This window comes from Salmo salar, chromosome ssa03 (assembly GCF_905237065.1).
Source record: "Salmo salar chromosome ssa03, Ssal_v3.1, whole genome shotgun sequence".
NCBI lineage: Eukaryota > Metazoa > Chordata > Actinopteri > Salmoniformes > Salmonidae > Salmo > Salmo salar.
This window is the reverse complement of record NC_059444.1, coordinates 66031533-66056799: the sequence shown is the minus strand read 5'-3', so window position 1 is coordinate 66056799 and position 25267 is coordinate 66031533. Positions and strand designations below refer to the sequence as shown.

Below are 25267 nucleotides of genomic sequence, written 5' to 3'. Positions count from 1 at the left end.
ATGTAGCCTCACCGGGACTGCACCTGGGACAGTGTTAGCCATTTTTTTTACTATTAATATTATTTAATGTTTTCAATAAAAAATACATTGAAGTGAACTTCCTATGGGAGATGCAACTATAAATCAACACGTCAATTAATAAATGAATGGTAAGTTATTGCTGTTAATATATTTTTTGCCAATTGTGTACAAATAGGGGGATGGTATCTCCCTTAGAGAATACGACGCAGGTAATATTTTTGGGTTTTGGGACTATGGGAGTATTTGCCTTTTTAAGAAATGTTTAAGATTTTTTTTTTTTGAAAAATGTAAGAGCAAATGATTTAATGCAATGGACTTATTGTAATTTCTCCATAAATCAGTCTTATCAGTTTAGCAGAGTGATTTGGATTAATATTATTATAAATCCAAACATCATGCATATCTTTATTTATTTTAGTTTTTTGACGGTTTGTTGGCATATACCCGAAGACTGCTACAATTCACATAGAATATATTTTTGTTATTGAAATGGGGGTGGGGTTATTTCATTTCACTGATGTCTGGGTTGGGCTTTCAATCTGGAATAAAATGAGTGTTTGTGGTTGAGGGCCTGCTGCAAGTTTCAGTGGCCAATGGAGACTACATTTGAAATGCCTAACCATTGGACATCAATACTGGAAGGGCCATCCCTCTCACTGAACACACATGCCCTCCCTCACCCTCGAATGTGTGAGCACTCCTGTAAGACACTTAGTATTGGAGGTGGGGGGGCACATACCTATATGCCTGTAAAGTTTAGAGTACGTGAGGTATGTGGGGGGGTCCGCCAGTGCATCGGACATTACGGTTCTTGTAAAACAGAGGGAATGGATCCAAATGAACTGTGCTGCATAGAACTGAGAGATGTGACCAGTCGCTCTCTGCCTCACCCTTACTTTTCCCTCTGGACTAAACCCCAGCAGCTCAAGAGCCCAATGCACTGCTCCCCTTCTCCTGCCCCAGAATAAATGCTGTCCCTCCTCCCAACCCCAATTTATCTTTCTGCTCAGAACTTTGAGAGTTTAATTTAATATTTTTTACTGTACAAAGAACTGTGGACTCAAATACTGTTTTTTATAATAAAATGAAAATGAAAGATGTGCTGAATATTTTTTCTTGTAGCTAGTCAAATTAGAGTGCATGTTATTTTGGGGGGTGGGGGGATCGACCTAAATACATGGTTCTCTGAGGAGACTGACCCCCTAGTGGTGATAAAAGGAGGCACAAGTTGCTGCAAATGCATTTCCAAAACGGCTACTAAAATGGACCAGTGAGGGCACTTCTGTTACTGCTAACATGTTTTATTCCATGCTAAAACGTTGAGGTAATATCCATCCTGTTATATGAATCTCAAACACAAGTAGATTTTACACTATATATTTCTAGGCATATGGTATAGAGAAGACATTTGACATGTCATTGTGACCAAAGATACATTTTTCAACACGTGACATTTAATTTAGCTTTTACATGTGACATGCGATAAATACAACCGAGAACATTTGCTTCAATTTGCACATTTCTATCTGCAACAATGGTGTAAACTGATATCTCCTCTTTAGAAATGCACAAAGGCTTAGTGAGAGGGGTGGACTATCAATTGGTAGTACAAGAATGCCTTTTTTTTTTTTTTTACCTGGAAGTAAAAACAATACTTCAACGTAGTCAGCCTTCATCTTGAAATGCTGAACTTCTATCCTTTCAGGAATTCCTTCTTTCCTTTCTATTTTTGTCATAGAAATAAACGAAATGAAGGACAAGGCTGTGCGTGATTGACAGGACATGCAGAACTTACTGTAAATACTGAGGAAGACAGTCGACTTTATACAAAAGCGTTAGAAAAAGGAGTAAATGAAATGAGACCTAAAACACATTTAGGAATGAGTGGTGTAAACTGATATCCCCTCTTTAGAAATGCACAAAGGCTTAGCGAGAGGGGTTGACTATCAAATGGTAATACAAAAATAGAATCAGGTAGGCTCTTTTAATTTGATAAGTAAAATAAAGAACAATATTTAATGCTGCCAGCCTTCATCTTGAAATGCTAAACTTCTATCCCTCCAGGCATTCCTTCTCTCCTTTCTATTTCTTTGTTATAGAAATCAAACTAACAAATCGAATGGAGGACAAGGGAGTGCATGACATACAGGACATGCAGAACTTACTGTTAATACTGAGGAAGACAGACGACTTAATACAAAAGCGTTAGGAAAAAAGAGCAACCGAAATGAGCCTCCTGGAATAAGAGACGTTGGAGTAGTAGTAATGTTATAAATATGACATTCAGGAGTCAACTGCTCTCTCCCTCATCCATCTTTCCTCATCCTCTCTTACTAATCATCTTTCCAGAACCGAACACAATGTGAAAATTACCACCCAATTCTCTAAGGTACAATACCTCACCAAAACCCTAGTAATTGGTATCAATTTACTCTCATAGGCTTTGTAAACATCTTTAATGACAAATTATATTGTGGTTGTTTATCTAAACATGTTCCTAAGTGGTAAATTCAACATATGGGCTGCATTTCATGTATAACCTCATATGTTCTCTAATCCTCTCTCAGAACTCTGTCCTTCAGCCCTTAAAAAACCCTTCAGCTGCCAAGGCCTCTTTGAAAGTTACGGTCAAAGAGTTGATAGTTACATCGGTCACAATCACTTTGCCAGGATTCACTTCTGCGCCACTACTGTCTGGACACTGTGTCACAACCTCTTCACCTTGCTGTTTTGTGTCATTCTCCACCACTTCCTCTGCAACCTCAACATCGGTACAGACCACAGAACCATCAGCCACAGTTTCATCTCCAACATCCACCACTGAAGTGCTATCCCTCTCAATCAGAATATGTGTCCCCATCTCCTCTACCCTGTCAATAAAATAATCTGTCCCCAACCCCTCTACCCTCTCAATAACATTAACTGTGCCTAACCTTTCTACCTTGTCAATCAAGGTATCTGTCCCCAATTCCACTTCTGTGTCACTGTCCACTAACCTATTGCTAATGTTGTCTTTTGGTCCCTGTGCAGAAACACAGCTCTCTGATTGGTCAGTCCTATCCATTTGTTCCTGTCCAGTTTCAGAGGTCCAGCCCTCTGACCTGTACCCTGCCCCTGTCACCCTCAACAAGGCCCCACCCCCCAATGTCTCATCTCCAGAGCCCAGTGCGGAACCACAACTCTCCACTCTGTCAGTCGACTCCTCCACCTCCTGCTCCATCATGGGAGAGCTGCACTCTGACCGGCTATGCCCTTAAGAGAGAAAGAGACAGGACATGAGATCAATATACCACAAATAGGACCAATCCTGACCTTCAAACCGAGATAAAAAAATAGATGATCAAATATTTCATTAAATGTTTGATAGAAAACAAACTGAATAGACTGTTTTCACGTGTGTCTGTTGTTAACTCTGATTCCGGTCTCTCCTCTGCGCCTTGCCATTCATGCTCCATGGGGTCCTGTATGCGGGTCAGTGGTTGAAGGGAATTGTTGTCAGACACAGGTTTGGACACCCTCTGCTTGTTCTTGCGTCTTGCCAGGCGGCGGTAGACGCTCCCTCCCTCCCCCGCCCTGTATGGCAGACTGCCCTGGTCCAGCTCGGAGCCCATGGAGCGGGTAAGGGAGAGGCGCAGACGAGGGGTATCTGGGACTTTGTGTGCACTACGGAGGTCCATGGCATAGATATTCTGTAGGAGAAGAGAAGACTAAAGCCGATGTCACACATAGCAATCTGGACGCAATTTCTGTTGATTGCAACAAAGTGGCATCTGTGATGCTCAGTGTGTCACCCCAAAATTGCCAGCAACTTAGTTGCAACGCAAGAGATAGGATTGATTTCTATGTCACGCAACTGACTGTATGCAATGTCCAATCAGGGCGCAGAAAAAAGTTTACATGAGTGGTCATATCGTTCCGTTCGGAACTCCGACCCAGTACACTAATGGCCAATCTTCAAAAAGGGCTTTAGTCTTTGAGATACTGCTACCCGAGGTATAACAAAGCACAACCATGTTTTTCCATATCTCTAAGGTCTCCCATACAGTGCCGTCGATAAGTACTCAGACCCCTTGACTTCTTCCACATTTTGTTACAGCCTTATTCTAAAATGGATTAAAGAAAAAAAATCCTCAGCAATCTACACACAATACCCAATAATGACAAAGCGAAAAAACAGGTGTTAGCAAATTTTTGCAAATACCATATTTACATTAGTATTCAGACCCTTTTCTATCAGACTTGATATTAAGCTCAGGTGCATCCTGTTTCCATTGATCATCCATGAGATGTTTCTACAACGTCATTGGAGTCCACCTGTGGTAAATTCAATTGATTGGACATGATTTGGAAAGGCACACACCTGTCTATATAAAGGTCCCACAGTTGACAGTGCATGTCAGAGCAAAAACCAAGCCATGAGGTCGAAGGAATTGTCCGTAGAGCTCCGAGACAGGGTTGTGTCGAGTAACAGATCTGGGGAAGGGTACCAAAATTGAATCTCCCCAAGAACACAGTGGCCTCCATCATTCTTAAATGGAAGAAGTTTAAAACCACCAAGACTCTTTCTAGAGCTTGCCGCCCGGCCAAACTGAGCAATCGGGGGAGAAGGTCCTTGGTCAGAGAGGTGACCAAGAACCAGATGGTTACTCTGACAGAGCTCTAGAGTTCCTCTGTGGAGATGGGAGAACCTTTCGGAAGGACAACCATCCTCAGTAAAAGGCACATGACAGCCCACTTGAAGTTTGCCAAAAGGAACCTAAAGACTCTCAGACCATGGGAAACAAGATTCTCTGGTCTGATGAAACCAAGATTGAACTCTTTGGCCTGAATGCCAAGCGTCACGTCTTGAAGCATGGTGCATGGCCACCATGCTACGGTGAAGCATGGTGGCAGAATCATGCTGTGGCAATGTTTTTCAGCGGCAGGGACTGGGAGACTAGTCAGGATCAAGGGAAAGATTAATGGAGCACAGAGATATCCTTGATGAAATCAGAGCGGTCAGGACCTCAGACTTGGGCGAAGGTTCATCTTCCAACAGGACAACGACCTTAAACACACAGCCAAGACAACCCAGGATTGGCTTCATGACAAGTCTCAATGTCTCAGCCAGAGCCCGGACTTGAACCCGATCGAACATCTCTGGAGACCTGAAAATAGCTGTGTAGCGATGCTCCCCATCCAACCTGACAGAGCTTGAGAGGATCTGCAGAGAAGAATGGGAGAAACTCCCCAAAATCTTTTATTCATTTTTTCATTTCACTTTTATTTAACCAGGTAGGCCAGTTGAGAACAAGTTCTCATTTACAACTGCGACCTGGCCAAGATAAAGCAAAGCAGTGCGACACAAACAACACAGAGTCATACATGGAATAAACAAACGTACAGTCAATAACACAATAGAAGTCTATATACAGTGTATGCAAATGAAGTAAGATTAGGGAGGTAAGGCAATAAATAGGCCATAGTGGCGAAATAATTACAATTTAGCAATTAAACACTGGAGTGATAGATGTGCAGAAGATGAATGTGCAAGTAGAGATACTGGGTGCAAAGGAGCAAAAAATAAATAACAATATGGGGATGAGGTAGTTGGGTGGGCTATTTACAGATGGGCTATGTACAGGTGCAATGATCTGCAAGCTGCTCTGACATCTGATGCTTAAAGATAGTGAGGAGGATATGAGTCTCCAGCTTCAGTGATTTTCGCAATTCATTCCACTCGTTGGCAGCAGAGAACTGGAAGAAAAGGCAGCAAAAAGAGGAGTTGGCTTTGGGGGTGACCAGTGAGATATACCTGTTGGAGCGCATGCTACGGGTGTGTGCTGCTATGGTGACCAATGAGCTGAGATAAGGCGGGGCTTTACCTAGCAAAGACTTATAGATGACCTGGAGCTAGTGGGTTTGGCGACGAATATGAAGCGAGGGCCAGTCAACGAGAGCATACAGGTCGCAGTGGTGGGAAGTATATAGGGCTTTGGTGACAAAACGGATGGCACTGTGATAGACTGCATCCAATTTGCTGAGTAGAGTGTTGGAGGCTATTTTGTAAATGACATCACCGAAGTCAAGGATCGGTAGGATAGTCAGTTTTACGAGGGTATGTTTGGCAGCATGAGTGAAGGATGCTTTGTTGCGAAATAGGAAGCCAATAATATATTTAATTTTGGATTGGAGATGCTTAATATGGGTCTGGAAGGAGAGTTTACAGTCTAACCAGACACCTAGGTATTTGTAATTGTCCACATATTCTAAATCAGAACCATCCAGAGTAGTAATGGTAGATGGATGGGCAGGTGCGGGCAGCAATCGGTTGAAGAGCGTGCATTTAGTTTTACTAGCATTTATGAGCAGTTGGAGGCCGCGGGAGGAGAGTTGTATGGCATTGAAGCTTGTCTGGAGGTTTGTTAACACAGTGTCCAAAGAAGGGCCATAAGTATACAGAATGGTGTCGTCTGCGTAGAGGTGGATCAGAGAATTACCAGCAGCAAGAGCGACATCATTGATGTATACAGAGAAAAGAGTCAACCCGAGAATTAAACCCCGTGGCACCCCCATAGAGACTGCCAGAGGTCCGGACAACAGGCCCTCCGATTTGACACACTGAACTCTGTCTGAGAAGTAGTTGGTGACTTAGAAATACAGGTGTGCCAAGCTTGTAGTGTCATACCCAAGAAGACTCGAGGCTGTAATCTCTGCCAAAGGTGCTTCAACAAAGTACTGAGTAAAGGGTCTGAATACAATTTTTTTATTAGCAAAAATGTCTAAAAATTAATTTTTGCTTTGTCATTATTGGGAAATGTGTGTAGATTGATGAGGGGGGAAAAACGATTTAATCAATTTTAGAATAACATTGTAACCTAACAAAATGTGGAACAAGTCAAGGGGTCTGAATACTTTTTGAAGGCACTGTATGTGAAATGGATGGTTGTGTAAAAATATTTTACTGCAAAAGTAGTTAAATGTATAGATATTGGGACACACCCCCTAAACTCAAACAGTGCAGAATAATGCCTGGTTGGAGGGGTGGTGGGCCACATAAACTCTTTTAATCCAATATTGCAAGCTCTGATATTGCTAAAATTTGGAATATGAGCAGTCAATTGTCTGCCCTACATACAAAAAAAAAAAACATTAGGACATCTTAAAGCATTTACGAAATATCACAGATACAATAGGCGGAAATATCAACTATGAATGAGGAATGAAACCTGACAACTTTCCAAGTCAAATTTGCTCTCATTCAGTACTGTATGGTTATGCCTGACAAAAAGGCATACAGTTACACTTTAATTGATGTTGTGGCTATTGTAAATCGGCTCTAAGGCAAGTGGGCTCAGACACAGAAAACTGTCATGTGCAGAACCTACTCTTGAAATTACGTTAGAGGGGCCCCCTAGATTTGACTCCAAATCCAATTTCAAACAACGATTCAACCACAAAGACCATTGAGGTTTTCCAATGTCTCGCAAAGAAGGGCACCTATTGGTAGATGGGTAAAAATTGTGGGTGGTGTATCAACACACCCAGTCACCAAAGATAGAGTAGTCCTTCCTAACTCAGTTGCCAGAGAGGAAGGAAACCGCTCAGAGATTTGACCATGAGGCCAATGGTGACTGTAAAACAGTTTGAGTTTTACTTAATCTTGAAATCGAGTTCTTACTATGCTATAAGTAGTAAGACAGCACCACTGAATCATGTTCAACTATGAAACCACCGAAGTCCTGTCTTTGCCACGGCAGGCAGTGATTGGCCCCTCCCACGAGGGTATAATGTGCACTGCCCTGCCGGAGAGTGTCACTCTTGTTTTATTCAGCTATTGCTGTTTATCAAACCCACCAATCTTATCATCTGTAAATTCATCTATACTTATTTTCCATCTAAACTGCGCAATTTCAGACGGCCTATAACACTGATCAAACGGCGAAGAACATACAGTACCAGTCAAAAGTTTGGACACACCTACTCATTCAAGGATTTTTCTTTATTTTTACTATTTTCTACATTGTAGAATAATAGTGAAGACATCACAACTATGAAATAACACATATGGAATCATATAGTAAAAAAAAAAGTGTTAACCTCTCTAGGGTCGGCGGGACGAAATCGTCCCACCTACTCAACAGCCAGTTGAATCCCGTGGCGCGTTATTCAAATACCTTAGAAATGCTATTACTTCAATTTCTCAAACATATGACTATTTTACACCATTTTAAAGACAAGACTCTCGTTAATCTAACCACACTGTCCGATTTCAAAAAGGCTTTACAACGAAAGCAAAACATTAGATTATGTCAGCAGAGTACCCAGCCAGAAATAATCAGACACCCATTTTTCAAGCTAGCATATAATGTCACATAAACCCAAACCACAGCTAAATGCAGCACTAACCTTTGATGATCTTCATCAGATGACAACCCTAGGACATTATGTTATACAATACATGCATGTTTTGTTCAATCAAGTTCATATTTATATAAAAAAACAGCTTTTTACATTAGCATGTGACGTTCAGAACTAGCATACCCCCGCAAACTTCCGGTGAATTTACTAAATTACTCACGATAAACGTTCACAAAAAACATAACAATTATTTTAAGAATTATAGATACAGAACTCCTCTATGCACTCGCTATGTCCAATTTTAAAATAGCTTTTCGGTGAAAGCACATTTTGCAATATTCTAAGTAGATAGCCCGGCATCACAGGGCTAGCTATTTAGACACCCACCAAGTTTAGCCCTCACCAAAGTCAGATTTACTATAAGAAAAATGTTATTACCTTTGCTGTTCTTCGTCAGAATGCACTCCCAGGACTTCTACTTCAATAACAAATGTTGGTTTGGTTCAAAATAATCCATAGTTATGTTCAAATATCCTCTGTTTTGTTCGTGCGTTCAAGACACTATCCGAATGGTAAAGAAGGGTGACGCGCACGACGCATTTCGTGACAACAAAATTCTAAATATTCCATTACCGTACTTCGAAGCATGTCAACCGCTGTTTAAAATCAATTTTTATGCCATTTTTCTCGTAAAAAAGCGATAATATTCCGACCGGGAAAGCGTGTTTAGGTTCAAAGAGAGAGAAAATAAAAACATGGGGTCGACTCGTGCACGCGCCTCCGTCCCATTGTCCTCTGATAGAGCACTTACCAAAAGCGCTAATGTTTTTCAGCCAGTGGCTGGAATTACATCATTCAGCTTTTTCCCCCCTTCTGAGAGCCTATGGGAGCCGTAGGAAGTGTCACGTTACAGCAAAGATCCTCAGTTTTCATTAAAGAGAGCCAAGAAGAACAAGAACTTGTCAGACAGGTCACTTCCTGTAAGGAATCTTCTCAGGTTTTTGCCTGCCATATGAGTTATGTTATACTCATAGACACCATTCAAACAGTTTTAGAAACTTTAGGGTGTTTTCTATCCAAAGCCAATAATTATATGCATATTCTAGTTTCTGGGCAGTAGTAATAACCAGATTAAATCGGGTACGTTTTTTATCCGGCCGTGCAAATACTGCCCCCTACCCCCAACAGGTTAAACAAATTTAAATATATTTTATATTTGAGATTCTTCAAAGTAGCCACCCTTTGCCTTGATGACAGTTTTGCACACTCTTGGCATTCTCTCAACCAGCTCCATGGGGTAGTCACCTGGAATGCATTTCAATTAACAGGTGTGCCTTGTTAAAATTTAATTTATGGAATTTCTTACCAATCAGTTGCGTTGTGACAAGGTAGGGATGGTATACATAAGATAGCCCTATTTGCTAAAAGACCAAGTCCATTTTATGTAAAGAACAGCTCAAATAAGCAAGCATAAATGACAGTCCATCATTACTTTAAGACATGAAGGTCAGTCAATGAGGAAAATTTCAAGAACTTTGAAAATTTCTTCAAGTGCAATTGCAAAAACTATCAAGCGCTATGATGAAACTGGCTCTCATGAGGACCGCCACAGGAAAGGAAGACTCAAAGTTACCCCTGCTGCAGAGGATAAGTTCATTAGAGTTAACTGCACCTCAGATTGCAGCCCAAATAAATGTTTCAAGTAACAGACACATCTCAACATCAACTGTTCAGAAGAGACCGCGTGAATCAGGCCTTCGTCGGTGAATTGCTGCAAAGAAACCACTACTAAAGGACACCAATAAGAAGAAGAGACTTGCTTGGGTCAAGAAACACGGGCAATGGACATTAGACCAGTGGAAATCTGTCCTTCGGCCTGATGAGTACAAATTTGAGATTTTTTGTTCCAACCGCAGGGGCTTTGTGAGACGCAGATTAGGTGAATGGATGATCTCCACATGTGTGGTGCCCACCGTGAAGCATGGAGGAGGTGGTGTGATGGTGCTTTGCTGGTGACACTGTCTGTGATTTATTTAGAATTCAACGCACACTTAACTAGCATGGCAACCACAGCATTCTGCAGCGATACGCCATCCCATCTGGTTTGTGCTTAGTGGGACTATGATTTGTTTTTCAACAGGACAATGACCCAACACACCTCCAGGCTGTGTAAGGGCTATTTGACCAAGAAGGAGAGTGATGGAGAGCTGCATCAGATGACCTGGCCTCCACAATCAACCGACTTCAACCCACTTGAGATGGTTTGGGATGAGTTGGACTGCAGAGTGACGGAAAAGCAGCCAACAAGTGCTCAGCATATGTGGGAACTCCTTCAAGACTGTTGGAAAAGCATTCCAGGTGAAGCTGGTGGAGAGAATGCGAAGAGTGTGCAAAGCTTTCATTAAGGCAAAGGGTGGCTACTTTGAAGAATCAAAAATATATTTTGATTTGTTTAACACTTTTTTGGTTGCTACATGATTCCATATGTGTTATGTCATAGTTTTGATGTCTTCAATATTATTCTACAATGTAGAAAATAGTCAAAATAAAGAAAAACCCTTGAATATGTAGGTATGTCCAAACTTTTGACTGGTACTGTATATTTTAAATTTTCTTTAGATTCCTTCAACATCGGTCCGTTTAGTAGCCTGAGTCAGCTAGCTTGCTAGTCACTCTTTGCTAGTGGTCCTTCTAGCTAGCTTGCTAATGCGTCGCACTTGCAGGAGACCAAAGATTCTGAGGTCATTATTAAATAATCGCCTTCCCAATCACACTCAAAGAGTGTTCGTAAGCTTTGAGTGAAGGTACCAGACAGATTCCATCAGGTTTTTCTGTTTTTTAATGATTTTTCTCCTCTGGCTGAGATGTCGTTCCCTGCCGGGATAAAATAGTGCTTCAAGTGCAAGGCACACATGTCGTCACAGAGACTGCGCCCGATGGCTTGGACCAGAGCACGGAGGTGGCTCTTACGGACCCCTTCTTCTGTATCCACTGCTCCGGGGTTCCTCTGCCTTCCTTCCGTCATCGAGTGCAGCTGGTCTCTATCTCTCCACCACCCAGCTCCTCCCGTATAGCTCCCGGGAGCCTACAGACGAGGGGGTGAGGTGCAGCTCTCCAATACTCGACAGAGTCTCAACACCTCTGCCCTTCTCCAACCTGCTGCTTATTTCGAGGATGCAGCACACTGGGAGCTGAGAGACTTCCATGCCAGCCAGTGGGAGGCCTATGGAGATCCTGGCTCAGATGAAAGGGCTCAGGGTGAGGGTGACATAGAGGAAGAGGACAATGAGGAGACGCCGGCTGCCCCTCCAATCTCTGACAAGGACCCTTACAACAAGGAGTTCATGGAGGTCCTGGGCAGGGCTGTGACTAAGCAGGCCTGTCTTGGCCAGATCCACAACCAGCCCCTGAAACCATGCTGGCAGGGGCTTACTTCCCACCGTCAGTCACCCAGTCTCTGGCCAGATAGCCAGCCCCGCCCTAGACCCCTCCCCTGTTCTCAGATGTCAGGAATGAGATGAGGCGATCCTGGGAGAAGCCACAACAGACACGCTCTCCCATCCAGAGCTTCAACTCATGGTCCAGGATCAACACAGAGCCCGAGCTGGGGTATCTGTCCATGCCCCTGCTCGAAGAAACCATAGCCTCACACCTCTCAGCAGCCTCTGCGGCAGTGAAGCTATCATCAGAGTATGACGTATTACCGCTTCCCTGGCGGAGAAGTCTTACCAGGCAGCCGGCCAAGTCAGCAGCCATGTTGAACACCATGGCCATCCTCCAGGCCTACCAGGCCCAGTTCCTCCGGGACATGGAAAGGCAGGCTACTCCAGAGATGTACGTTGAGCTCGGGAAGGCGACAGACTTCACTCTACACATGACGAGGTGTGCTGCCCAGGACGCGGGCAGAATCATAGGATTCTCGGTCATGATACACGGTCACTTGTGGCTCAACCTCACCCAAATGTCAGAAAGGGAGAAGAACGTGCTGCTGAATGCTCCTGTCACAGTATCTGGGCTATTCAGGCCTATCGTGGAGTCCATCACACACAAGTTTGAGCAGAAACAGAAGGGCTCTGCAGCCTTCAAGGCTATCATGCCACTCAGGCCCCGGGCTCCTTTCCCTGCCCCATCCCAACCAGCCTCGACCAAGACAGGGGAGGCTCGCCATTGCTCTGCGAGTGCTTCCCAGGCCCAGGACAGACCCACTCAGATGCCTGAGCTGTCCCACGCGGTTGCGAGAGGCTGGAACCGCAATCCTTTCCGCCCTCAGCAACAGCATGCTGCCCAGGCGTACAGAGTGAATAAACCGCTGAGAGCCTGTGAGCCTTCCTGTGAGGGACTTTGTGTTGTATCCTACAGTCAGAGAATCCTGCTCCACGCCTGGTAGCAACACGAAAGAGAAGACTAGCTACACATTGCCCACTTCCAGCAAAAGCCGCACGGTATATGTGCACACAAGACACACACTTCCACACATCCCTCCAGCGCACACTAAGTGTACACACTCCTGTGTCTCCCACCCATTCTCCTGTCCAATCGTTCTTATGAGCGTCATGGCCTTAGACAAAGATTCCATGAGCACAAGGCAAAACATAAGGCTGGGACAGTTAGGTTTCACCGAGACACACAGTTTAATTCCAGTCATGCAGCAGCCCCTGCCTGTGACTTGGCTAAACAGTCAAAAATACAAATCGTCAAACTGCACAGCAGCCTCTGCCTGTAGCCCAGTTAGCTGTTCCAAATCAAATGACAGCCCTGCCCTCTCTAATAGAAAGAGCAGACCTGTCCAGCAGACTGAGTGTATGGAAACACGCATGCGCAGCTCCCCCTTGGGTACTGAATACAATTTGGAAGGGTTACGTGTTGCAGTTTGCTGGTGTCACGCCCACGACATTTTCAGCTCAAGCGGCCCCTATTCTAGAACAGGAAATAACCTTCCTTGTAGGAAAAGGAGCTATTCGTCCAGTGATGGAAGCAGACAAAAATACGGGTCATTATCAGAGATATTTTCGAGTGCCAAGAAAGACAGTGGCATGAGACTGATCTTAGATTTGAGGGTGTTGAACAAATCATTACATAAACTACCTTTTCGCATGTTAACACAACGCCGTCTATTCAAAGTAGTCAGACAGACAGGATACAGATATTGTGACTGTCTTATAATAGCGAAGTCGAGAGAATTAGTCGAGACACACACCAGGATAGTGATAAATCATATCCACAATCTGTTTTTCCTGATAAACTGTGAAAAGAGTTGTCTCACTCTTCACCAACAGACAAGCTTCTTAGGCTTGGAACTGAACTCTATGCACTCACGTCTAACAGTCACCAGACAGTGGTACATTCTGACTGCAGCATGCGCACTCCACCGGAGCAGTACTTTCAGGGCTCGCCGGGTTAAGGTTTTACAGGGGCTGATGGTTGTGGCATCAGCAGTCTTACCACTTGGCCTATTACAAAGAAGACCTATCCAACAATGGTATATAAGCTAACACATTCATCCGAACAGAGACCGTTATCGAATGATAACCATTACGTGGCAATGTCACCACAGCCTATCCTTCTGGCAAAGCCCAAGGATACTCTCAGCTGGGGTCCAGCTGGGTCCAGTAGTCTTGCAGGTTGTCATAAAGACCGACACCTCCCTGAAGGGATGGGGGGCAGTTTACGACGGACGCATAACGAACTGTCAGTGGGAAGAACACAAATCTTCATATAAATGTTTTGGAGCTGGAAGCGATACGGTTGGCTCTATTACATTTTGCCCCCAGGATAGAGGCAAAATTCATTGTCGGAATGAATCGCGTTCTGATTCACTCCAACAACTCAACCTCGATCGCGTACGTCAATTGCCAGGGCGGAGTCTGCTCACTGGCCATGCACCAAGTGGCATCACGGATACATCTGTGGGCACACACACACCTGCGCTCACTGTCAGCGGCGCACATTCCAGGCCAGTTGAATCTAGGTGCAGACCTATTGTCGAGGGGATAGCCTCAGTCTGCGGAGTGGCGTATCCAGCCACAGGTGATAAGAGGTGATTTGATGCCAGTTTGGACAAGCCTTACCAAGAAAACATTGAATGTTCCTCATTGGCCTAGTTACAGTTTTGGCTTAAATCGGCTTGAAAATCTATAGCAAGACTTGAAAATGGCTGTCTAGCAAAATTCAACAACCAACTTGACAGAGCTTGAAGAATAAACAAATAAATAATGTGCTAATCCAGGTGTGCAAAGCTCTTAAAGACTCACAGCTGTAATCACTGCCAAAAGAGATTCTGTCAATACTTATGTAAATGAGATATTTCGGTACTTTATTTTCAATATATTTGCAACAATTTCTAAAAACATGTTTTCACGTTGTCATTATGGGGTAGTGTGGGTAGATATGTGAGAAAAAAATAATATATTTAATCAATTTTGAATTCAGGTTGTAACACAACAAAATGTTGAATAAAATCAAGGGGTATGAATACTTTCTGAAGGCACTGTATAAAAAGGCAGCAGACTGCTTGGGATGGCAACACCACAAGCCTATGAGTGTCAATGAGGCAACTGGGAGGCTCCAATGAAAGGAAAGAGAATCATCCAACCCTGGACTCCTGGCACCCTCTCCCTAGTTCTACAACTTTCCCTCACTGTACTATAACTTGCACCTCCAGGATTGGGCTCTTAATAACCTGTCTGGGCTAGGGGGCAGTATTTTCATGGCCGGATGAAAAACGTACCCAATTTAAACAGGTTACTACTCTGGCCCAGAAACTAGAATATGCATATTATTAGTAGATTTAGATAGAAAACACTCTGAAGTTTCTAAAACTGTTTGAATGGTGTCTGTGAGTATAACAGAACTCATATGGCAGGCAAAAACCTGAGAAGAATTCAAGCAGGAAGTGGAAAGTCTGAGAATTGTAGTTCTTCTTTTGATTCTCTATCGAAGCTACAGTGTCTGTGGGGTGACGTTGCACTTCCCAAGGCTTCCATTGGCTGTCTAAAGCCTTCAGAAAGTGGTTTGAGCATTCTCCTGTCACTGGGCAGAGTATAGGAGCTCATTCACTGAGTGGTCTGCCTGGCAACAAAGGGATTGGATATGCGCGGTCACACAAGCACGCCGTTCCTTCTTTTTCTTCTTGAATGAATATGCTATTGTCCGGTTGGAATATTATCGCAATTTTACGTAAAAAATACCATAAAGATTGATTTTAAACAGCGTTTGACATGCTTCTAAGTACGGTAATGGAACACTTTTGACTTTTCGTCTCTCGTTCCGCGCTCGCGCGTTATGCCTTTGGATAAGTGATCTGTACACACGAACAAAACGGAGGTATTTGTACATAAATATGGATTATTTCGAACAAAAACAACATTTCTTGTGGAAGTAGCAGTCCTGGGAGTGCATTCTGACGAAGATCAGCAAAGGTAAGAGAATATTTCTAATACTAATTCTGAGTTTAGGTTGCCCCGAACTTGGCAGGTGTCTGAATAGCTCACTGTGATGGCTGAGCTATGTACTCAGAATATTGAAAAATGTGCTTTCTCCGTAAAGCTATTTTAAAATCTGACACAGTGGTTGAAACCAGGGGTAGTCTATCTATAATTCTTAAAATAATAGTTATATATTTTGTCAACGTTTATGATGAGTATTTTTGTAAATTGATGTGCACATTCACCGGACGTTTTGGTGGGAATACATTTTCTGAACATCATGCGCCAATGTAAAATGCTGTTTTTGGATATAAATATGAACTTTATCGAACAAAACATACATGTATTGTGTAACATAATGTCCTAGGAGTGTCATCTGATGAAGATCGTCAAAGGTTAGTGCTTCATTTAGCTGTGTTTTGGGTTTTATTGACACGTCCTTGCTTGGAAAATGGCTGTGTGATTATTTTTGTCTATGTACTCTCCTAACATAATCTAATGTTTTGCTTTCGCTGTAAAGCCTTTTTGAAATCAGACAATGTGGTTAGATTAACGAGAAGATTATCTTTAAAATGGTGTAAAATAGTTGTATGTTTGAGAAAGTTGAATTATGACATTTTGTTGTTTTTGAATTTGCCGCCCTGATATTTCACTGGCTGTGTCCCGCACATAGAAGTCACCTCCTTATCATTTAGAAGTGAGCTTTGATTCATTGCTAGTACAATATATCTCCCTGAATCAAACATGACCTTCCTCTGGCTCACTGCATTTGTGATGCACATTGGGATGTTCCAGTGCACTTATATGGTTCAGGTTGAGCTGGCACATTGCTTCTTCCAGACAATCATGTCCACCATCCTGGCTGTCTGCCCTGGAGTTGCCGTATATGTTGACTTTTTGACATTATGGTGTATGGGGAGGATGCAACCACAGGTCACAAGCGCATAAGGCAGGTGTTCACTACAATAAACTAACACAACACTCATTGACAAGAAATGCCATCAACTTAGTGGGCATGTCATAGGAATTGCACCGATAGGCTCACTCCACCATCAGTCCTCTCCTCAGGCAGTTACTAGAGACAGAGACACCATGGAACTGGACTGCCACATGTCAGGAGGCCATTCAACAGCCAACATGCTGTCTGGAAATTGATGGCGTGCATTGCCCTCATACCTATTTAGCTACCAACCATGGCTGGCCAGCCCATGTGACACCTGAAATGGGCTGCATTGTAAAGAATGAGCTCTCATGCTGGGGTGACATATGCATTGGTCTGGAAAACTGTGCAGTAATTCCAACATACCTATAAAGAAAATATGTCATTTATGGCAAACAAGAGGCACCTCAGGATAGTAAAACTTGCTGTATGTGATTGTTTATGGTGGCTGGGGATTGACTGAGATTGTGGTCTTTGTGCACCATGCTTGATCAGCTCCACTTCCTCTGCAACCCACCAACTGTCCATCAATGACCATGGATCAAATGTATATGTCTGGAGCTGTGCTATGTCCAGTTAGTCAATGGGTCTCATTGGCATGCAAGCTGCATTTGCTGACTGCCTATACTGAACTGTAGAAATGGAAACTGATCCCCCCCACAGCCCCAATACACCGCCAGTCATACAGGAAGGATATTATGCAAGCTGGTCAGGCCCCAGAACTACAACCACCACTGGTTCTTTGTCTCCTCACCCTGTTAGGACACACGCATGTCCTGGTCACCTCAGAGACTTTGAATCAACGTTGCACATTTCGTTTTATTGGGGAAAAGTGGGCTGTAAATATACAGTGCATTTAGAAAGTACTCAGAGCTCTTGACTTTTTCCACATTTTGTTACGTTACAGCGTTATTCAAAAATGTATTAAATCGTTTTTTCCCCCTCATCAATCTACACACAATACCCCATAATGACAAAGCAAAACTGAAATATCACATTTACATAAGTATTCAGACCCTTTACTCAGTACTTTGTTGAAGCAGCTTTGGCAGTGATTACAGCCTCGAGTCTTCTTGGGTATGACACTATAAGCTTGGCACACTTGTATTTGGGGAGTTTCTCCCATTCTTCTCTGCAGATCCTCTCAAGCTCTGTCAGGTTGGATGGGGAGAGTCGCTACACAGCTATTTTCAGGTGTCTCCAGAGATGTTAGATCGGGTTCAACTCTGGGCTCTGGCTGGGCCACTCAAGGACATTCAGAGACTGGTCCCAAAGCCACTCCTGCATTGTCTTGGCGGTGTGCTTAGGGTCGTTGTCCTGTTGGAAGGTGAACCTTCACCCCAGTATGAGGTCCTGAGCGCTCTGGAGCAGGTTTTCATCAAGGATCTCTCTGTACTTTGTTCCGTTCATCTTTCCCTCAATCCTGTCTCCCAGTCCCTGCCGCTGAAAAACATCCCCACAGCATGATGCTGCCACATCCATGCTTCACCTTAGGGATGGTGCCAGGTTTCCTCCAGACGTGATGCATGGCAATCAGGCCAAAGAGTTCAATCTTGGTTTCATTAGACCAGAGAATCTTGTTTCTCATGGTCTGAAAGTCCTTTAGGTGCCTTTTGGCAAACTCCAAGTGGGCTGTTGTGCCTTTTACTGAGGAGTGGCTTCCATCTTGCCACTCTACCATAAAGGCCTGATTGATGGAGTGTTGCAGAGATGGTTGTCCTTCTGGAAGGTTCTCCCATCTCCACAGAGGAACTCTGGAGCTCTGTCAGAGTGACCATCGGCTTCTTGGTCACCTCCCTGACCAAGGCCCTTCTCCCCCGATTGCTCAGTTTGGTCGGGTGGCCAGCTCTAGGAAGAGTCTTGGTGGTTCCAAACTTCATCCATTTAAGAATAATGGAAGCCACTGTGTTCTTGGGGACCTTCAATGCTGCAGAATTTTTTTTGTGTACCCTTCCCCAGAACTGTGCCTTGACACAATCCTGTCTCAGAGCTCTATGGACAATTCCTTTGACCTCATGGCTTGGTTTTTGCTGTGACATGCACTGTCAACTGTGGGACCTTATATAGACAGGTGTGTGCCTTTCCAAATCATATCCAATCAATTCAATTTACCAGAGGTGGACTCCAATCAAGTTGTAGAAACATCTCACGGATGATCAATGGAAACAGGATGCACCTGAGCAAAATGTCTAGTCTCATAGTAAAGGGTCTGAATACTTATGTAAATAAGGTATCTGTTTTATATTTTTAATACATTTGCAAACATTTCTAAAAACCTGTTTTCACTTTGTCATTATGGGGTATGTGTGTAGATTGATTAGGAAATGTTTTTATTTAATCCATTTTACAATAAGGCTGTAAAGTAACAAAATGTTGAAAATGTCAAGGGATCTGAATACTTTCCGAATGCACTGTATATCGATGTTGTTACAATTAGTAAACATTTGGATTATCAAATAATTTATCCAACCATGATGTGATGTATGATAAGATTGGACGTTGCATGCAATTTCAATTGCGTTTGAATTGCTTCATGTATCAGCAAAGTTTCTTGAGATGACACATAAATTGCTTCATGTGATGCAGGCTTAAGATAATAGTATATTAAGTTAAGTTTTGTCATTTGTGTAATTGCTATGTTAATGTGAGGGACATAAAAATTGATTAAGAAAGTGGATGTTCTGGACAAGGAGAAAGGTAAGCGCTGTACCCGCAAGACGAGCCTCCGTGGTCTGAGTCCTTTCCTGCGGTATGCCAGGGCTCGGTCCTTCTCCTCCCTGATAAGACACAGAGAATATGAAATTGCAATGGCTGGAGCAAAAGTAGTATGCAGTATTCATACTAACGGCACTCTCTCAGTACTACTCACTTCTCTTCATAAGCCACCACCAGGCGTGGGTCCAGTATGTGGTCCTCTGGTTCCCAGGTGCTGTACCTGTAAAACAATCACGCTCTATAAGCACTGTTTATGCAGGATCATCATGGCATGATACCCTTGAATAAGGCAAGGAGGTACAATGACAGGAGTTGTTATAGAATCATATGTGAACTTTCAATGAATTTATGTATAGAGACTGCCAGCGGTTATACCTTACCTTTTAAAACCCTGGCAGATTGTAAATTGTCAATAGATATCATTACAAATACACCAAATCAATCACCAGACACATTTAAATGTCAACCTCTATGCGCAAGTGAGTCGTTCTGGAATTTGTTATGTTTTCCCCACTTGTCTTGACTCCTGAGGGGTATACTGCGAAGCGGGATAGAGGAGTTAGCGAGCTAACTTTGGTCAATTCTGAGTTCAACTCTGGATAACTGTTGACACGAAGGTGGCTCACCTTTTAGCCAGGTAAATTTATATGGCATTGAATACTTTAGCTCTAACCTGCTCTGGGGCAGGCTAACTTCACTTTATCCTAAATGAAGTGCTTGAGCTGAGAGTTGAGGACCAATCAAATTAGATTCCCTCCCTCTCGCAAAGAGACATCCCCTTCATTCTCCGAAACCATTTAAGATGACTGATTAAATATTTAATTGTGTTAATAATATTCAAATACCCTACAGTATCTCATTACACATTTAGTAATGTGTAGTGAGAATTTGAAACGTCACACCCAGTACAATTTTATCGATAGGTGTGGGGGGGAAAAAAGGTGCTTGTGCACACAAAGACAGCATTAACAATTGTGTAATAAAAGACACCACTTCTAATAACCTATTTCACACCATAGCCTGCTGAATTTGCAGGATAAGTTCTTTCATTTCAGCAAAAACCTCAAATGTGGCACAGACTTGCTGATGGATTCCTGTTTCAACATTTTATCAATGAAGATTTCGGCGTTCGACTAGCCACGTGCGACATGCAAGCGCAGTTACAAACCTGGCTGGAGTTAGCGGCAGCTGAAGAATCTAAATGCATGGTCGTAACATGGATGAAGCCTGAGCTGGAATGTGAAGCTTAGTGAAGCTAGCTAGCTTTGGAAAATCCTGAGTAGATCTAGCTAGCGTCGTAGTATACCCCTCTATTTCTATTGAAAGTGTTGGTAAACAAGGGTACCCTTCAGTTTTAGATGCGTGCGGAATCGGATTAATGCTGGATCTGGACGGACTCTTCACATTACGAAAATGCACGAAATGGCGTACGGTGGTTGCCAGTTCTCCTGTCAGTGTACTTCCTTGATTAAGGAAATCGGAATTAGGGGTGTTAAATATAAGATGCACTTTAACCAATGATATGAGGTTTTTACTAAGACATCAGAAGCAGAGGGAACATTACAGTGCCTTCAGAAAGTATTCACACCCCTTGACTTATTCCACATTTTGTTGTGTTACAGCCTGAATTCAAAATTGATTAAATATATTTTCTCACCCATCTACACACAATACCCCACAAGGACAAAGCGAAAACATGTTTTTAGACATTTTTGCCAATTTATTGAAAATTAAATATAGAAATATCTAATTTACATAAGTATTCAACCCCCTGAGTCAACACATGTTAGAATCACCTTTGGCAGCGATTTCAGCTGTGATTCTTTCTGGGTAAGTCTCTAAGAGCTTTCCACACCTGGATTGTGCAAAATTTGTCCATTAATGTTTTCAAAATTCTTCAAGTTATGTTAAATTGGTTGTTGATCATTGCTAGACAACCATTTTCAGATTTTGCTATAGATTTAAGTCAAAACTGTAACTTGGCCACTCACCGTCTTCTTGGTAAGCAACTCCAGTGTAGATTTGGCCTTGTGTTTTAGGTTATTGTCTTACTAAAAGGTGAATTCATCTCCCAGTGTCTGGTGGAAAGCAGACTGAACCAAGTTTTCCTCTCGAATTTTGCATGTCCTTAGCTCCATTCCAGGTTTTTTTTTATCCTGAAAAACTCCCCAGTCCTTAACGATTACAAGCATACACATAACATGATGCAGCCACCACTATGCTTGAAAATATGGAGAGTTGTACTCATTGATGTGTTGTATTGGATTTTCCCCAAACATAACACTTTGTATTCCGGACAAAAAGTGAATTGCTTTGCCACATTTTTTGCTGTATTACTTTAGTGCCTTGTTGCAAACAGGATGCATGTTTTGGAATATTTTTATTCTGTACAAGCTTCCTTCTTTTCACTCTGTCAATTAGGTTAGTATTGTGGAGTAACTACAATGTTGTGGATCCATCCTTAGTTTTCTCCTATCACAGCCATTAAAATATTTTAAAGTCACCATTGGCATCATGGTGAAATCCCTGAGCGGTTTCCTTCCTCTCTAACAACTGAGTTAGGAAGGACACCTACATTTCTTTTACCCATCTACCAATAGGTGCCCTTCTTGGCGAGGCATTGGAAAACTTTCCTGGTCTTTGTGGTTTAATCTGTGTTTGACATTCACTGCTCAACTGAGGGACCTTACAGATAATTGTATGTGTACAGTACAAAGATGAGGTAGTAATAAAAAAAATAATGTTCAACACTATTATTGCACACAGAGTGAGTCCAAGCAACTCATTATGTGACTTGTTAAGCAAATGTTTACTTATTTGGGCTTGCCATAACAAAAGGGTTGAATTCTTATTGGCACAATACATTTCTGCTTTTCATTTTTAATTAATTTGTAAACTTTTCTAAAAATATAATTCTACTTTGACATTATGGGGTACTCTACATTTAATCAATTTTAAATTCAGGCTGTAACACAACAAAATATGGAAAAAGTCAATGGGTGTAAATAATTTCTGAAGGCACTATATGTACCCAGGTCAGTGGGAGGATAAAACATCAGTCATACATACATGACTCATACACATTTGTAATGCATTCACTAATTAATAAGAAGAGTACTTACTTTGGTGGCCATCCCTGCCACTTCAATAAGTATTCCACATTACCCTAAGAAGCAAAAGAGAAAGGCACATTGAGCAAGTGAGCAAATGACACAATTAGTACTCTTTGTATCGTAGTTCATAAAAAGATTACTGTCGCTTTAAAGGGTCGGTGTCGAGATCATTGGGGTAATTTTTATTTTTCAAATGGAGATTGTACGAGATGACGTCAATGTAAAGGCCTCGAACTCTACTATTGTGATGACGTGATCGCACATGGATGAGTTTTATGTAAAATAGTTTTCTTGAACGTCAAAAAGCGATGGAAATAGGTAGGACTTTACATGTAAACAACTCGTATTGCGCAACGTGCTGCACAGCGAAGGTCTCCGCTTTGGACCACCCATTGAACAAATATAATTGTACGGCGTGCGTGTATAGAATACTCAATACATAGAATGAAACATTACTGCATTCTAATCTTCAATTTTCAAACCAACTTTACCAAATTAAAGCATGAAGTAAATGCATAGTAAGATTCATACCATACAAAACAAAAACATAGGTTCATTGTGATTAGCATACTACAACAACATAATACGACTATATTGAATGGATCATGCGAGGTGTAACATTACGCAGCAGTTTTTTTTCACCCAGATACCCCAATCCATCATCCCGTCCTCTGTTCTCCTGTTGGCGTAACGTACAAATAAACTGCGTAGCTCACACACATTGGCCGCGCGGACAATCCCACCAGTGATACCCCACGATGGAGACCCGATGTTGGTAAACACACCCCTTCTACATTTTACTACTTGAGGTAGTAGTCTATATTCAGAACATACAACATACACAAACCAAGGAAAACGAAAAGATTCCATAATCTCTTTATTCAAAATGATGTAGCATATAGGCAACATTCTGTACAGAAAAAAATCTATTTTCAACTTTTTGCGTGTTAGAAATAGCAGCTTTCACGCAGCAGAACGACAATATTAATATATTGCGTAAACTACGGAAAGTGCGTAGCAATACTTTTGTGTAATGGCTGATATAGACTGTAAGAGTACAGGTAGAACATTGGCTGTTAAAACCATAACACACCAATGATAGGTAGACTACATTTCTATTCGGAAGCACGGCTACATTACTTACCTTTCTGACTCTCTTCTTGGTTATTGATTCAACTGCAAACACTTGTTCGCCTATAGATGACAGTTCCATCGCTCCTAGGCTGCTGGTCGCACGCTCAAAACAGGGAACGCGAAATGTTTCTCGTTCTTTCCAAGACAAATCCCCTACAAATCCCCAAAACTCACTGCAGCGGCTAAAACAAGCTTTTTGCCTACTCTACAACCATTTTCTATTCTCAGAGTCTTTATCACTTACTCACATGCAAGTATTAGATAGTTGAGGGGTATTTTAGGTTATCTTTCTGAGTTTTAAAAATCTGCGACACATCATTGCCTGGCGCGTGCTTCAGTCAAGCGCGCTCCCTCTGACTCGTACGATGCGCCGAGCCCCCAATAATGGACAGAGAAGAAGAGGTTAAGCGAGATGGTTTACTTCGCCCAAAATCTGTCCCATCAAAAATCAGACCATGAAGTGAGTATTTTTTGCTAATTTACTACGTGAGGATTATTTGATAGAATATAACTTTCGTAATGGTTAGGTTGTTGCGAATGCACTGATATAAGTGGACACACGTGGTATTTCGTAAACTTAAAAAAAAACGACTTTATGTTGGAGTTGTGTAAGAAACGAGAAACATTTCGCGTTCCCTGTTTTGAGCGTGCGACCAGCAGCGTAGGAGCGATGGAACTGTCATCTATAGGCGAACAAGTGTTTGCAGTTGAATCAATAACCAAGAAGAGAGTCAGAAAGGTAAGTAATGTAGCCGTGCTTCTTGTTCACACGCGTATCTGCCCTCTCATTGGCTAGAATGGTCCCACCTGATCGCGCCTCCTCCCGCTGCCTTCCATCTTTGAGGACGTGTATTTCCATTGTTAGAGTGGTCACTCGACTATCTTGTCAATATAATAGATCATCTTTGGCAAGCCCGGGTCATACACTATTGCAAAACACAATATTTCAAGAATATGAGTATTATTATATAAACTCTTAAATGCGTTTTATGGGTTGTTTTCTTTAAATACTATTGAGGAACATCTGTCTTATTTTTGGCACATGATTGTTTTCCATATTGTTAAAATATCCAGGAGAATTATCTAATGTCAAAATAATTCCAGGTCCCATGTGATGCTAGGCTAACTGTTATCAAGCTACATGTCTCTATCCCGAATTAATAGGAAAGATAGGCACCATCTCATTTAATAATTTTAGCACCTATTTTATTTCCCTATACATATGGAATTGATGCATAAACTGTAACTTGATCTACACAACAGATGGCATGAAACATAGGCTCATCTCAACATTGAACCAACAGAGAACGTGCTTTAAATCTTTTTAAATAATTGGGGATCTGATATCCAGAAGGTGTCTGTGCTCCTATTTGTGTGATGGTTAGGGAATTATATAGTATATTGCAAGAATCTGGGACTGGGACAGTGTAGTTATGTAACAGTTGAAAGGACAGGAAAGATCAGAATCTGAATTGGAAATGAAAGCCTTCTGCAGTTTGGTTGGGGAATGTCTACACCTCCAGCTGTATGCAAAAATGGTTCCAAATATGGCACTCTGGCCATTAATTACACAGCAAGGG

General features: G+C 42.3%; 1 protein-coding gene across 2 annotated transcripts; it reads right to left on the bottom strand.

Annotated features, from left to right (window-relative positions):
- Nucleotides 1-1453: 1453 nt before the first annotated feature.
- On the bottom strand, nt 1454-24082 carry LOC106601246 (uncharacterized). Of its 2 annotated transcripts, none has more exons than XM_014193300.2 (6): nt 23698-24082; nt 22563-22606; nt 19595-19660; nt 19436-19502; nt 3416-3728; nt 1454-3273 (listed from the first exon to the last, which is right to left on the bottom strand). In XM_014193300.2, the coding sequence occupies exons 1-6, from the start codon at nt 23764-23766 to the stop codon at nt 2600-2602; spliced, it is 1233 nt and encodes a 410-aa protein (XP_014048775.1). In that variant the 5' UTR covers nt 23767-24082; the 3' UTR covers nt 1454-2599. The 2 variants fall into 2 exon arrangements, with proteins under 2 accessions (XP_014048775.1, XP_045571100.1); XM_045715144.1 differs by having other exon boundaries at nt 3416-3710; nt 23698-24081.
- Between the last annotated feature and the right edge of the window lie 1185 nt (nt 24083-25267).